This window comes from Epinephelus lanceolatus, chromosome 4 (genome assembly GCF_041903045.1).
Source record: "Epinephelus lanceolatus isolate andai-2023 chromosome 4, ASM4190304v1, whole genome shotgun sequence".
NCBI lineage: Eukaryota > Metazoa > Chordata > Actinopteri > Perciformes > Serranidae > Epinephelus > Epinephelus lanceolatus.
The window spans coordinates 25,193,395-25,207,709 of NC_135737.1; the positions used below are offsets into that span (position 1 = coordinate 25,193,395).

General features: G+C 41.9%; 1 protein-coding gene across 3 annotated transcripts in view; it reads right to left on the minus strand.

Moving 5' to 3' along the window:
- cux1b (cut-like homeobox 1b) overlaps nucleotides 1-12,649 on the minus strand; it is a 67,696-nt gene extending 55,047 nt beyond the window's left edge. For all 3 annotated transcript variants that reach the window (XM_033632352.2, XM_033632350.2, XM_033632349.2), the window contains exon 1: nucleotides 12,533-12,649. In XM_033632352.2, the coding sequence (XP_033488243.1) occupies nucleotides 12,533-12,595 (63 nt within the window). In that variant the 5' untranslated portion in view covers nucleotides 12,596-12,649. The remainder of the gene's footprint in view (nucleotides 1-12,532) is intronic.
- Nucleotides 12,650-14,315: the final 1,666 nt, after the last annotated feature.

Here is a 14,315-nt window from a genome sequence, read left to right on the forward strand (position 1 = left end):
CTTGGTCTCATTTTGTGGAGTTCGAATTTAGCTGGAGGCCCGTGTCACAAAGGGTGAGTGGTGTGGAGGGTGCAATGGGAGGAGAGGGGTATGGCGATATGCTCGGGTGTAATGCATTGGTGAAAGGGCAAGATTTTTCATCCCTGCGTTTACAGGGTGGAACGGCTAGGATATTGAGATCTGAGATAGGATCAGAGGGTAGTGAGCTGTTTCAGCTACGATAAAGGCCACGCATTACAAACAGAGCACAGATAGAGAGAGAGAGAGAGGGAACCAGAGAGAGAGAGAACCGGGGAGAGAGGGAGAGAGTATCACACCTCTCATCCCTGAATTAATGCCTCCATTCTGCCAGGAAGCCATTCTGTGCCAGTGAGAGGAGATTGGGGAGGGGATGAGTGCACAGATATGGACTAAAAAATGGAAACTGCGATCATGGAGAGGGGCGATAGGGATTAATCAAGTCTGGAAGAAGAGTGGGGCTCTCCAGGCCCTGTAGCACATATACAAGCCTGGGTCCCAAGGACTCGGGCAAGCAATTGACACCGCCGCTATTAGTTTATATGACATCAAATGCACATACAAGTAACCATTGGTGGACAGTGACAGGGCCACAGGTGCAGGCTTGCAGCGTTGCAAACATCCACTCATCATCCTACACTCGTATACGAGCTGGTCTTTTTGGCCTAGAAAGTCTGTGACCCCGAATAATGGAGCAGTGTTCAAAGTCGATCTAATTGCATTAAGATCTGATCTGTTCTCAATTCGTTAGCCTATTTGATTTGTTGTAATTCACTTATACATGCATTTAAGGACTGCAAGCAGCTTCATGCTATTGGCACAGTGTCAGGACAGTGAAAAAGGGTCTGCATCACCCTCATGTGCCTCTGGTACATTACATTCCCGCTCTGCATGATGCCCTTTTCCATATTTTAATTTAGCCTCGTCTATCTGTTGTATCCAGTCATTTTCTAGACGCCTGATGATGACACATCAGCAGGAGTTGTGCCACAGCCTATAAAAGCAGCGTGTTGACTTGTACGCATTAATCAAAAGCATGTATGAAAATGCCCCATTAGGTTAGATATATCCAGACTCTTTAATGTGTTCAGCACATGGTGTCACTATTTTCTAGTACGGCTCAGCCTTCTGACTGAGTTTGACACCCATGGTCTATACGATCAACGTCAACAGAGCATGTCCTGGGGCTAAGTCTTAGTCAGCCTTTATGAGTAAGAGTTTTTCTGCCCTGCTTGCACGACTTTTGAGGGGGAAAGGCAGAGAAACACAGTGAGAAAGAGAGAATGAGCATAGCTAATCCTTACAGTAATGACAGAATAATTAGCTTGCATTAGGCTATGTAATGGGTTGTAATTATATCATTTATTCTGTGTTGAGAGAATGTGATATAAAGCCTGCACAATGAAGGAAGAGGAATTGAGCTCAGTGGGAAGTAGGATGGAGCATGTGTAAGAGCTCAGGCTCTTTCTATTGATTGATCCAAACATCAAACGAACCACTAGAGTAATGGGAGGAGTGAAGGACAGCTAAAAGCTATTTGGAGCCTCCACTGCATAAAAGACTTGACCTGTTCCACACAGCCTACATATCAAAACCATCAAACAGCAATCAATAGACCAAAGCGGTCAACTCAACAAACCGTCACCCTACTAAAACATCAAACCCCCGGCCCAAGCGTCAGATGATAGGCTACACTCAGCTTATCCATTACCATCAGATAAAGAGGAGATAAAACACAGAGCCTAATCCTTTCATGTGTCGTGACAGCCACAGCAGCCTCCAAGGCATTCCTTCAGTCTGGCTCTCAAATAGTTTTATGGCGGAAGGCAGCCATTCAGTCAGCCAGCCAGCCAGTCAGGGCTGTTCTGGTCTGTTTGTCTTATTTCACAGTTTACACGCTGTTTTATAGGTAGTTATTATGGTCACCATGGTGATGCCATACGTTTTTATGGTCTTTTGGTCTGAGGGCAGAGAGTGTAATAAATGAAAAAACACACACACATGAAAACAAAGACTCACAAAACACGCTCCTGCTGTGGAAAGGTCTCCTGTCCCTCCCTTCCTCCCTCCCTCACTCTTTATCAGTCTCACCAAATGCCTATCTCCCTACTTTCTGCTTCATGTGAAACATGGATAGGCTAACGTACAATTGTCCTCTCTCATTCCACATCTGGAGCTGATCAGAGGGCCTCCTGGAAGTTGAGGCCTCTGGGCCTATTAATAACCATACCGCTGAACTCAGGGTCAGACAGCAGTCAGCGGATGAGCCTGTGTCTACTAAACACATATTCCCTTCCCCCATTCCTCAAGAGGACAACTCTCACTTTTAAAAATGAGACGGCAAGCTGCAGAGTTTATCATGCACATCCAGTATTACACTTTTAAATTGGGGCATACAGAGACTCCTGCGACTCAGCCAGGAGCTCACAAATTATTCACAAATAAGTAAACAAAGACAAAAGTTTGAAACTTCTGGCTTCACATTTGGTCATCCTTTAAAAATAAAACAAATACATAAGCACAGGAAAACCGCCCGGGCTAATTGTTAAACAATTTTCTCCCCTCTTGAGTTGTTTTTTTTTTCTTCTCTTATTTCCACATCCACACAAGTTCAAGTTCAAGGAGGCTAGACCTGTTAACGGCAAGACAGATGGTAAAGTCATCATCTGTTAGCTCTAAAGGTTAGACCAGTCAGACAGCCCAGGTCAGAGTGGGGTCTGCAGGGTCAGACCACCTCTGAACCCTGGCTCCAGTCTGACAGCTGCTCAGGTCAAATGTCAGGGGGAGGTTAAGGTATCGTCTGAGGATGTCCAATGAATTTAACAGATACAGGACTGTCTATCTGTATAGAATTTACCATTTTTGGTAGAAAATGCCATGGACCAGTCCAACGTTTATTAATCATGAAGCCTGTGCAATATTAATAGCAAGGTGCTCATAGTTCCCACTACAATTTAAATTAGCAGATCAAGCATTACAGTGATTTTGGTTCACCTCACTTATATAAGACAGATGTTTTTCCCTTAATTGATTACACCTTCAAAACTAAGAAAAACACATAAGCAGTCACTGCGTACACTTCCTCAACCGAGTCTCTGACTGGGCAAGGTTCGCCAACCTACAACGTAAAACTAAAGCAGTGAATATCTTACTGAATGCAGAGAACAATTTGTTAAGCATAAACCACCCCCATCCAACACACACACACACGCACCTGTGAATACAGGGTAGTTGAATCATCATAATCGGTGGTAGTTTTCTGCTGAGCCCAGCCAGCAGTCTGTGTTATTTTTAGAGGGCTGACACAGAAGCAGGCCGTCCATTTACTCTGTGAGCTGGCAGCAGGACCATCACAGCTCTGGTTGCTTTTAAACTACCAAAATGGGAACGAGCTCAGCAACATAAACACTGCAAAGGTGTGGACACTTAACAGAAACAAAGTTAACACTGAATCAGAGCCATTACGATTCCATTACTCTGACATTAGGCTCCTTCTAACACAAGGCGGCGCATGAAAACGCCAAAACCACACACTAAACCAACGAACACCTCATCATCTTATAGGTGTGATGATACATGCTTAAGTCGGCAGGCAAAAAATACGACTACATTAACACTGTGAGTCAATAGGACAAAATCTCTGCAGCCTGACTTTTAAGTTATTTTAAGCACACCGCCATTACATGTGAAAGTTTGTTCCATCCATTATTTCAAAGCTAAATTATGCAATTAAACAATAAAGTGTGCACACAAGCCCTTCTTTTTTAAGAATAATGAAATCCCAAACTCCCGGATGGTCCAAACACTAGACAAAAGCAAGTGAAAAAGGAGAGAGCGACAGAAATTGGGAGTGAGAACTGAGGCTAAAGGTTGAAGGCTGCTCCCATCTGATGTGACTGATGGGTTGAGCCTGAAGGCCGGCTATGGATCTAGCAACTGAAGCCGTGATTGACATTGAAAATTACAGAGTGAGCTATTAGCAGATAGCAGGCCATATCATAATTCAATCCCTACACCATCGAAGTGCACCAATATCATAATTCAATGCCAAGAACCATTAGCCTGCAGCACACCAATATCATAATTCAATCCTGAGGCCATCAGCCCTTGCCAATATCATAATTCAATACTTGGACCATTAGAACACACCAATAGGCCTATTAGAATTCAATACCTATGGTCAATGATCTAACAGGACACTGATACTGGAGTCATGGGTTGACATGGGATAAGGTCTGCGCATCAGGCCTTATTTAGCCCAGACTCCTTGATAACAGTGAGATAAACAACACTAAAATTAGGTAGGGCAAGTGTCTCACCAATAGCTTGGCCACACCAGACGCTGAAGGCCACAGGGTGTTTGCTTCAGAAACACATTTCGGCAGGCTTATGCAGAGGGACACATTTGTTGAACAAAATGAAGCTCTGCATTAGCTTCAAACTCAGCAGTGCGCTCAGCCAAACTCGTCAAAAATGTTCTCAAACACTGGCCCCCAGTGTGTGACCGGCGTCTGCAGTTGGTCTAAATTATCGCATTGTGGCACCTTGTGGGAATGGGACTCCATTTCGTTTTCTCGTCCATTGCCTCTGTTTATATTTCCATGTTAACATCTTGTTTAGCTCCTCAGAAATACTGCAAATCTCATCCAGGCTCAGCTTGCTGGGTCATCAGAAATCCGCACCTTAACAACCAATCAGATGGATTTCGAGGGCTCAGATTTCCTCGGCTGCTTTAAGTCAGTTTTTCACCAGAGTTGTCATTATTTAAAGTTATTCTCACCGCACATTTCTTAGGTTTCCTCACTTAAGTCTAATCCTCGTGTACTGCATGTGTAGTGTAAAATGACTCTGGAGAATGAAAAATACAGGAAAGAATGATGTATTACTGAAAAATTTAATAAATTACTCCAATGACAGAAGATTAATCACCAAATATCCTGACAGCTGATAAACCACTTTTCTAGTAGAAGTGCCACTGGGCTCCAGCTCCTTAGTACTAAGGATTTCCTGTGTTTTATGTCATTGTGAACTGAATATTTTTTTGGTTTTTGATTGCTGGTCAGACAAAAAAAATCTGAAGGTGTGATCTTGGCCTTTAGGAGATTGTGACAAGCATTTTTTTATATTTCCTCACATTTTATAAACCAAACAATTATTCAATTATTGAGAAAATAAATGGCAGATTAATTGTTGGTAATCTTCAGTTGCAGCTTTAAAATAGATGTTCACTGCAGCCTTAATTTATTACACTATGTGACCAATAAAGTTTAATTACGTAGGTCACATACCTCCGAAAACCAACAGGTATTGACTAGTTAATAAAAAGCCAGCATTTTTAATTAGATCACCTTGATGATGGTGAGATAGTCGAAAACATGTTGCACGCAGGTAGAGAAGAGTGCGAGTGTGTGTTTTGTTGCATGAGACTGGATCTAAGCCCACTGCTGGCCTACACCTTCTTACTTTTCCAGTCAACTAAAGACAACGACAGACATTTTTCCCTTGGGAATGCTCAATTTTTGTTTACCGAAAACCGCAGGCTCAATATTACAAGACGAACAATAGACTATACGAGATTACATCAGCCTTGGAGGCACTATTTCAAGTATATGTTTGATTTTCAAAAAAGTGGGCATCATCCTTAAACTTACAAGTGGAAACAATTGGTATACTCCAAAGCAAGCCTAAAGAGAAGTGTCCAGTCACTGAAGCCCATGCTCTCTCTGCTGGAATACAGAGCAGCAGAATAATGGATGCTTCTGTCATGAGATACGGTGAAACTCTATGATGCTGTAGGTGAGAGAGACTCCAAGTGGGTCTGTAAATAATGCCTGCCACTTGAAAATAGGTCTCTGGAAACTGCCCCCTGTGCTCTTGTTGCTGGTTGTTGGGTGGAAGTTTTGTCGGTGCAGTTACATTAAAAGTGTCTGAGTATTAAGTGGTGTGAAATGTGAAAGCAATATGAGCCACATCAGGTATAAATAGCTGTTTCTAACGTTTTCCTGAATATTGCCTAACTAAAGAGCTGCCTTGTTGTGTTTGTGATGCTACACATTACTGATCCCAGCTGGTCAAGATACAGCCTGTCGAGATTTCAAACAGCACAGTTAACACAAATCAATTTTATTTAGGCATTGATTGAGCACGCAAAGACATAAAATTTATGTTTAAGATTTTGGCTGTCAAACCGCAAAAGGTCATTTTTGTTTTTGTGACTTTTCATAGGGATTAACTTGTGCACTGAAACTGAAATGTCTTAGTATGTTACGGAGCAGGAGAAAAGTTAAAAAGTTATAAAGTTAGGTGAAAGCAGGAAACATGCTTTAACAGAAGCCAGATACTGAAATTCCACATGGACAGTAGGCCCCTCTAATATATTGTGATGTCCACAATCGGCCTGTGGAGGAATGCTGCATCTTAAATTTGCGTATAATAAGTCTGTTGTGAAATCTGTTGTGATGATTCATTTCAAAGTGTAAGAACACATGAAAGTCACTGCAACAAAAAGTAACGCTGCTCTCTTTAAGGTGTCAGTTGGCCCAGTTTTTTTTTTCAGGCATATCCAAAGCCCTGTCTACACACGTGGATATTTTTGAAAATGGATATTTTTCCTCTGTCCACACAACTTGCATTTTACAAATTATCTCCTTTCACATTACAATGCAAAAATGGCTCCAAGCGCTTGTCAGGTCAGAAGGTGGTAATAAAGGTTATTTCAACGATTCATCAAGTACCAGAGAGGAATGATCCAAAAACCATTGTCTCTGAAGGACTCAAAAGCCTGGATGCTGAGGTGAAACAAATAACATTGGGCGCAGCAGATGTATCAGTTTGTCTAACACTAAGTTAAAATGTAAAGCAGTTAAAAGACTAAGCCCTACTAACAAGACGTTAACAAGCCAGTAGTCCGCCATTGTTGTTTCCGGCACTCGCTGATCATACAAAGCAACAGCAGGCATGTGGGAATTGAGGATGTCATCGTTTCCCTCACACTACCTTTTACATGTCCACCTGGATACAAAGTAGCCAGACTTTTGAAAATCTTGCACCTCAGACGGCCTTTTCCAAAAATCTCTTTTTTTGTGACCTGAGACGAGTAGAAAAACAATATCTCTATTTAAAAAATATCTGTGAATATGTAGCTGGGCTTCAGGATATAATCTCTGCTTTTTTGAGGGAGACAAAAAGGCCATAACAGCATTTAAATTTTAATACAATACTTAGTATTATAGCAAAGATTATTACTCTGAGGGTTTTCTACCTTACACCAAGGGTGGATGAAATTATTCTGGTATTTTATATTGCAATATTTGCTATTTTCACAAACATTTGCACCATCTTAACTACAGGCAGTTGAAATTATACACAGCCACATTAAATGTTTTAGTGTCGCTCACAACACTTGAAATTAAAGAGGTCCCGTGAAGTTTTACATTTATGCATCATGGAATACAGCCTATATAACTTTAATTGTTAGGTGTTCAGATTAGAAAAATGTGATGTGGCACCACCCAGCATGAGCTTTATGCCATGTCACACATACAGATTCAATCATAGCTCCCTACAGCGCGACGGCACGAACACCCAGTGGTCAACAAAATGCTGACTTGGCTGAACAACAACAGGGGCAAGCAGCAAGGAAGCCCCCTCATATATGATGCAGAGAAGGCAGTCGCAACGTGGTGGCAAAGCAGCATCAGAAGAAGACGACCGAAGAGTGTGTGACAGACAGAGACTGGCAGCAGTAAAAACATGATGATGAGAATGATGTACATATGAATTCAAAACAAACTGAACTGATGTTAAACTATGAGGCTGTCATGGTGTTTAAAATTGTGTTAAAAATAAAAGTTCGTAGCAGTTTTTTTTTTATGATGGTTTGCTTTTTTGCACAGCAGCTTGCAGTGATGCATTTATTGATCAAACAGAAATAAACAATGACTAACAGAATAATGAAAACTGTACAGCTGCAACAATTAATTGTCAGCTGTTAAATGAATCGCCAACTAATTTGATAATCCATTCATTGGTTCGAAAAATTGATTTTAGGGAAGAAAAATTCAAAAAACTTTGATTCAAGCTTTGTATGAGTGAATATTCACAGGTTGATTTATTCCTCTATGAGAGTAAACTGAATATCATTAGGTTGTGGGCAAAACAAGACATCTGAGGACAACAGCTTGGGCTCTGGGAAACACTGATCGGCATATTTCACTGTTTTCTAATATTTTATAGAAAACTTCAATTCAGTTTTTTACAAAGCCCAATATCACAAATCACATTTTGCCTCAGAGGGCTTTACAGCATACGATATCCCTCTGTCCTTGGACCTTCACAGCGGATAAGGGAAAAACTCCCCCAAAAAAACCTTTAATGGAGAAAAAACAGATTAATCGACAGTAAAAGTAATTGTTCGTTGCGGCCCTAGAAAACTGATTGTGGCCAAACAGCTATATTTGAGATTTTTTTGCTCAGATATAAGTGCAGGAAACAACCAGCAGAACTTCCCTGGTGGCCCAGAGTGAGTCAATGAAGTGATGCGAGTTAACTTGCATAGTTTATAATAAATAGTTTATAATAAAACTTTATTTATTATGTAGAATGGAGAAAAAAAGAAAATTCAATTTGGGACATTGGTTTTTAAGTCTGGGGCACTTAAAGAAAAATCGGGACACTGGAAAAAGGGTAATTTGGAGCCCTGGTTGCTTTATCTAAAACTACAAATTATGGAAACAAAAACACATTTATGTGATATTTTTATCCCAAGCAGAGACTTCCACACCTTCCAATTTTATAAGGAAACGTGTCTGTTAGTCACACACTTTTGCATAAAGCCTGCATTAAGAGCTCCATCCATTTGGGTACCCCTATTTTTAGACTTCTGAAGGAGTGCTTTTTTATCTTTCGTTTAAACATCAGATGACACTGGTCAAAATGTATTTTACAATGCAGGGAAAACTGTTTAATTAAATATTCTGGTATGAACGCAAGAGAATTAAATGTATTTACTTTAAAATCCGATAAACTGAGTCCAGTGTAGACACTCCTCAAAGCAGAGGGAGGGTGAAGAAACTGAGCCCGAGTGTGACGTACTATAAATCGCTGAGGAGTTGGGGAGTATGGGCCTCCGGTGAGAATTAGCCACTGATAAGGTAGATGAAGAGAAGTTTTTTTTAAGAGCTGCACATTCCTCTGTCGTACGGAGTCTTTCGCTCATAAGAATACACTATAACCTCTTAGAAAGTAGGATGACATAGCCCTGACCAAAGTAGACCGAGGGCAGACCAAAGACCTGACATGCACTCGTCCCTCACTCTGACTCATGCTTAGTCGCTCACCACCCACCAACACACAGTGAAACCTCAGTCCCAATGCCAGGTTTTGTCACTGGGCAGAGAAGCGGTTGGCTACAGTAAAAGCATGACGTGATGCCCCTTCCTCTATGCTCCCCCAGCCTGTGCAGCAACAGAGGGGTAAAAATATCCCACCAGTGAGTTCAGACAACCAGCTCATAAATTAACACTAAAACTCCTGCAGACAACAGCGGGCCAGTCGCTGAGAGATTTAAACCACTCAGGTTGCCACTGACCACAGCTCTGGGATCAGCTTACAAAACCCTTTTCCTAAATTTACCCATTAGGAGGTGGTGAATAAGAACGGGCTCTGGATCAGTTTACACCTAAGTCACTATTTCGTTGTACGCTAACATAGTGAACTATTTTTCAAAATGGCTCTAGGGTGCTTTGTTCCAGGAAATGTTATGAGGTGAGATGTAGCCTATTAGGCCTAAATTGGGAATTGTGTATAGCAAAAAAGGTCTGTTCTTAATTTTCCAAGCTTACTCAGAAAATATAAAGTACAGGTTTAGGCTCAGCTATTTGCTCATATCTTATTAAGGCTCGCCTGTAATGAAGCGCAATCTCTCAAGTAGAAACACAATGTTCCAGCAAACTGCTTGACTGGGTCAAAAAAAAGAGAAAGAAAAAAAGAAAAAACAACAGGAGAGAAGAGTGATGATCCCCTCTAAAGAAACTCAACTCTGTAATGGACGGACAGGGATTACAGACGTTAAAACCTCCTCCATCTGTAATTCACTGTCACCCTGCCATCATCTCTGAATCACTGATCCATTTTGCAAGTGTGCGAGACCTTGCTAAAAGCATCACTGTTGCACCCATTTGTGTTTGTAGTGGCGGGGGGGGGGGGGGGGGGGGCTAGGAGAGAGAGAAAAAAAAAGCATGCAGAAAAGACAAGTTAACAGCTCGCTGTGCTGTTTCAAAGCACTCTCTGTCCTGTAACAACCACCTAGCTAGTTTCTCACACAGGGAATGGGACACACTGATCAAATAGGATTTTAATGAACATCAGCAGTTGGAGCCTGAGGAGTAGACGCTATGATGGCTTAAAGCTACTGACATCTAGGTTGGGTTGGATTTTCATCATCAAACGAAACAAAAAAGAAGAAAAAAAAAAAGAGAAAACATTCCTTTGCTGGTGCCTCTCACACACACAGACAAAACAGACTGTGAATCCACACTGTCCATTCGATCACAAGGAAGAAGCAAATGAGAAAGCAATTGGCTGACAAGGCCAAGTGTAGACCATGATCATATCACACTAACCCTGCATTATCCTCAGAAAACGGAAAAGAAAAACAGGTTCTTCTCTGAAGGCTTTCCTCTAGGAGCCTCTCAGTGGGAGGGAGAGTAAATAAGATGTCATCAATAATAGACAGTGAATGTTCTGAGCAGTCCTGCACACACACACACATACACACACACAAACACACAAGCTCCGACTGATTCCTATCCTGCAGACAGGCCTGCCAACCGCCAGGCTTTTTGCACACGCTCAGATTCACTGTCCTGACTAATCGCTTGTGATAGGGGCCTTTGCCATAATTACCCAGGGCCTTATCACAAACTTATGCGATGCATTTTTCATGTCCTGGCTGCTGGCAGTGCCTTCACTGTCCGTGCTGGCAGTCAATCTACGAAAAAGACTGATCTCAGACAAATTCACACACACACACCAGTTCAGATGGGGCGAAATGGGTGAAAGCAGGGTGAAGGGCCAGGGGAGAGGGAGGGAAAAAAATTAAAAAGGAGGGGAGGGGGAGGTGAGGGAGAGGAAGATTGGAGGGGGGGTGGCAGGAAGGGGTGGCGGGGGGAGAGATAGATAGTGAGGAAAGAAAAGAGAAAGCAGTCTCAAATTTTTTACATAATGCATGAACAAGGGGGCACGAGTAGGAGGACCAAACAGGATCAAATAAATAGGAGAAGTGAAGCCTTGATGATGTGGCATAAGTGCAACACAAAGCCCGCTGGGAAGACTTGTTCACTGTCCTTTTGTCTACCCAGTCATAGGGGCATCATGACCTAAATAAAAGTTTAAATCCCAAGCCTGTGCCATGTACAAAATCATGTATGAACAATTGGGCTAGCCTACATAATGCAATCTTATGTTAATGACGACGGCGGCCGGGCTACTAATATTCATAAATTGTGATTTGAAATTCAGCAATGCACGTTAAATGCCACGGGAAAACACAACAGTGCCATTGTCTACATGTCTTGTGATAGGTCAAACACGCTCTAATATACACTGGCTATATTCACACACACTGAATAGGCCCAATATTTCCCTCATATCCTCCACTGTGCCGTGGATCTCCTCCGTGCACGCCGAGATTAGTAGCGTGCGCGAGGCTGGGACATTTCTGGAGTTCATCCTAATCAACAAGGTCATGATCTTTCATATTTCTACTATCATTTTTATTTAATTGCATCGCGTCAACAAACACTGTCCCGTCCCGTCCACTTCCACAGACGTGGCAATGTCTGTAAAAACCTCTCAGTGTATAATTGCCGTCAGGAGAAACCGAGAAGAGAAAAAAAACGGCCGAGTTGATCAACCATAATCACGGAGACGACTTCAATATAAACTGCTTCCAAAACCGTTAGCCGATAAGGTTGCTAATGTTTTCATCGCCCGCAACTAAACTTAGCAATTTGACAGTTAAAAGCAGGAAAAAGCACAAGCAAAGCGGTGTTGTGTGTCTGTGTTGCCCGTCTGAACGGTTGGTGTCACCACAGCGCCACCGTATAATGAGTCGCACTTATTTTTTCCCCCAAATTATCCAACCTTACAACGGCTAAAGCGTCGGGCTAACTACGGCTACTCGCTCCAGTAAAAGTTGAAGAACACGCAATAAAGATAGCTAACCGAAAGCTTTCCGCCAAAGCCCTGCCGTTTTGTTTTTATCTCGGCGCATCCCCGCGGCGTCGCCCCGGCTTGCCCAGTTGCAGTGTCCGATCGATGTTGAATTGAACAAAGAGGATCAATTTCTGATCAGCGAGAGAGCCACTTTCATCAATGTGAGGAAGAGGTCTTGAATTCTCTTCCGAAACACCTTCGAGACGACCGCCGAAAAAACACAAAACACAGCGGCCGAGAGAGACGAGACAGCCGAAGCGAATAGAGGCGAGACGATTTAAACAGAGGTTGAACTGACCTGTAGTTGTTGTAAGTCAAAGCGCTTCCAATATTGAAACATCGATCCTGCATTGGCCGCCATCTTGAGACATATTGAGACAGGAATGAGATGCTGATAGAGAGCGCGGGGGTTGGAGTTCAGTGGAGAGGACCGGGCGGCCGGAACACACGGACCGGATCACCTCCACCACCCACCCGGGTGCCAGCTGGAGCACGGAACGGAGTCACCTCGCTGGAGTGTTGCCTTAATAACGCCATTATAATTGCTTAAATAGCTTTTTATCAACATTTAGATATTACAGGTAAATAACCGAGCTGGCATTAAATTACTCTTTATTTTTACGACTTTGAAATGCACGAAACTGTGAGCGCCGGATGAGTCCATGTTTGATGTTGCAGTTGGTGTGATCATTAGCTTATGTTTTATGGAGAGCAAAGATCATACAAAAATAATGCCAGGAGGCTACTTGGAAGCCATATCTAAGAGGAGAGAAAATCCCACCAGGAGAGCATTGAGGAGCAATGTTTCCACTGAGCTGTGTCGAGCCGTGCAAGAAAAAAATAGACTAACATTTAATAATTTATTACATCAATAATCATTGATCTTTTTAAATCAGGTTTAGAAATAAAACGTCGATTGTTAAAAAAGTGATTTGTGTTTCCATGCACCAACTTGGATTATTTTTTTATGCTCCTTTTTAAAACTGCTAATCCACACATTTTGTTTTTTTTTTTTTTTTTGGTCACAGCTGCATATATTTAATAGAAAACAAAACTTTATTTCATTTATGAACACTACATTGTGTTTTGCAATATTATTTTTTAGTGATCCCACTGAAAGGCTTTTGTTTTGTCCCACTGTGGAAGTGCATAAAGGACATTTGCAACAAATAAAATGAAGTAAAATATATATTTAAACCAGATATAGTTAATCAGCACTGTTAGAAATAGAAACCAAACTCAAAGTGTCTGTTTAAATTGTTTTAAAAAATCAACTCTAACCAAAAATGCAAATTAACCACAATGACTTGAGTTTCATGCTGGATGTATTTTATGTTATTCTTTATGAACATGGTGGCTCTAGTGTACAAAGTCAGTATATGCAACAAAGCAGGGCTGCTGAGAACCTGCTGAACTTGGTCATTTAAGAATGGTAAAAGATGGAGTGGACTCACACTTGGCTCAAGTTACTCCTAAAATCATGATCTTTTTAATTTACTATAACATGGATGAGAAAGTGAGACTGATATCCTCCTTTAAGGCATCCCTTTGCTGCAGAGATATTAATCAGATTAGCTATTTAAATAAGATTGTTGTGTTGTTAATCCAGTCAAGTCATTGCCACAGCAGGGCAGCCCAGTGGTTAGAGTGTCAGTATGCATACATATCTGTTGTTGAAGTGACCTTGAGCAACACACTGAACCCTGGCTGCTCCCGAGGCATCACTCCTGCTGACCATGTCCTCTGACCCCCTTCAGCTTGTGGATATGCAAAAAATTTCTAATTACACTGCATGTATGTATGGAGTGCCCTAAATTCCTGCGTCAAACTGTGCCAATTGTGGACGTTAAAACACATCACACCTAAGCTTCAGCCTGTAGTTGCTCTGCAAAGCAGAGCCAAGCTGCTCAGGTTTATCAGGGCAAGACATCTGCTCTGCACGTTGTTTTCATTTTTAGCATTTTGTGAGTTCCCCAAATGTGACTTGTCGAGTGTGTCGTGAGGCCTTGGCTGTTTGGAAAATAAACGCCTGCATTCACACTTTTTTTTCTCCCCCTTGAATGCTCCGAGGCCACGGCCTT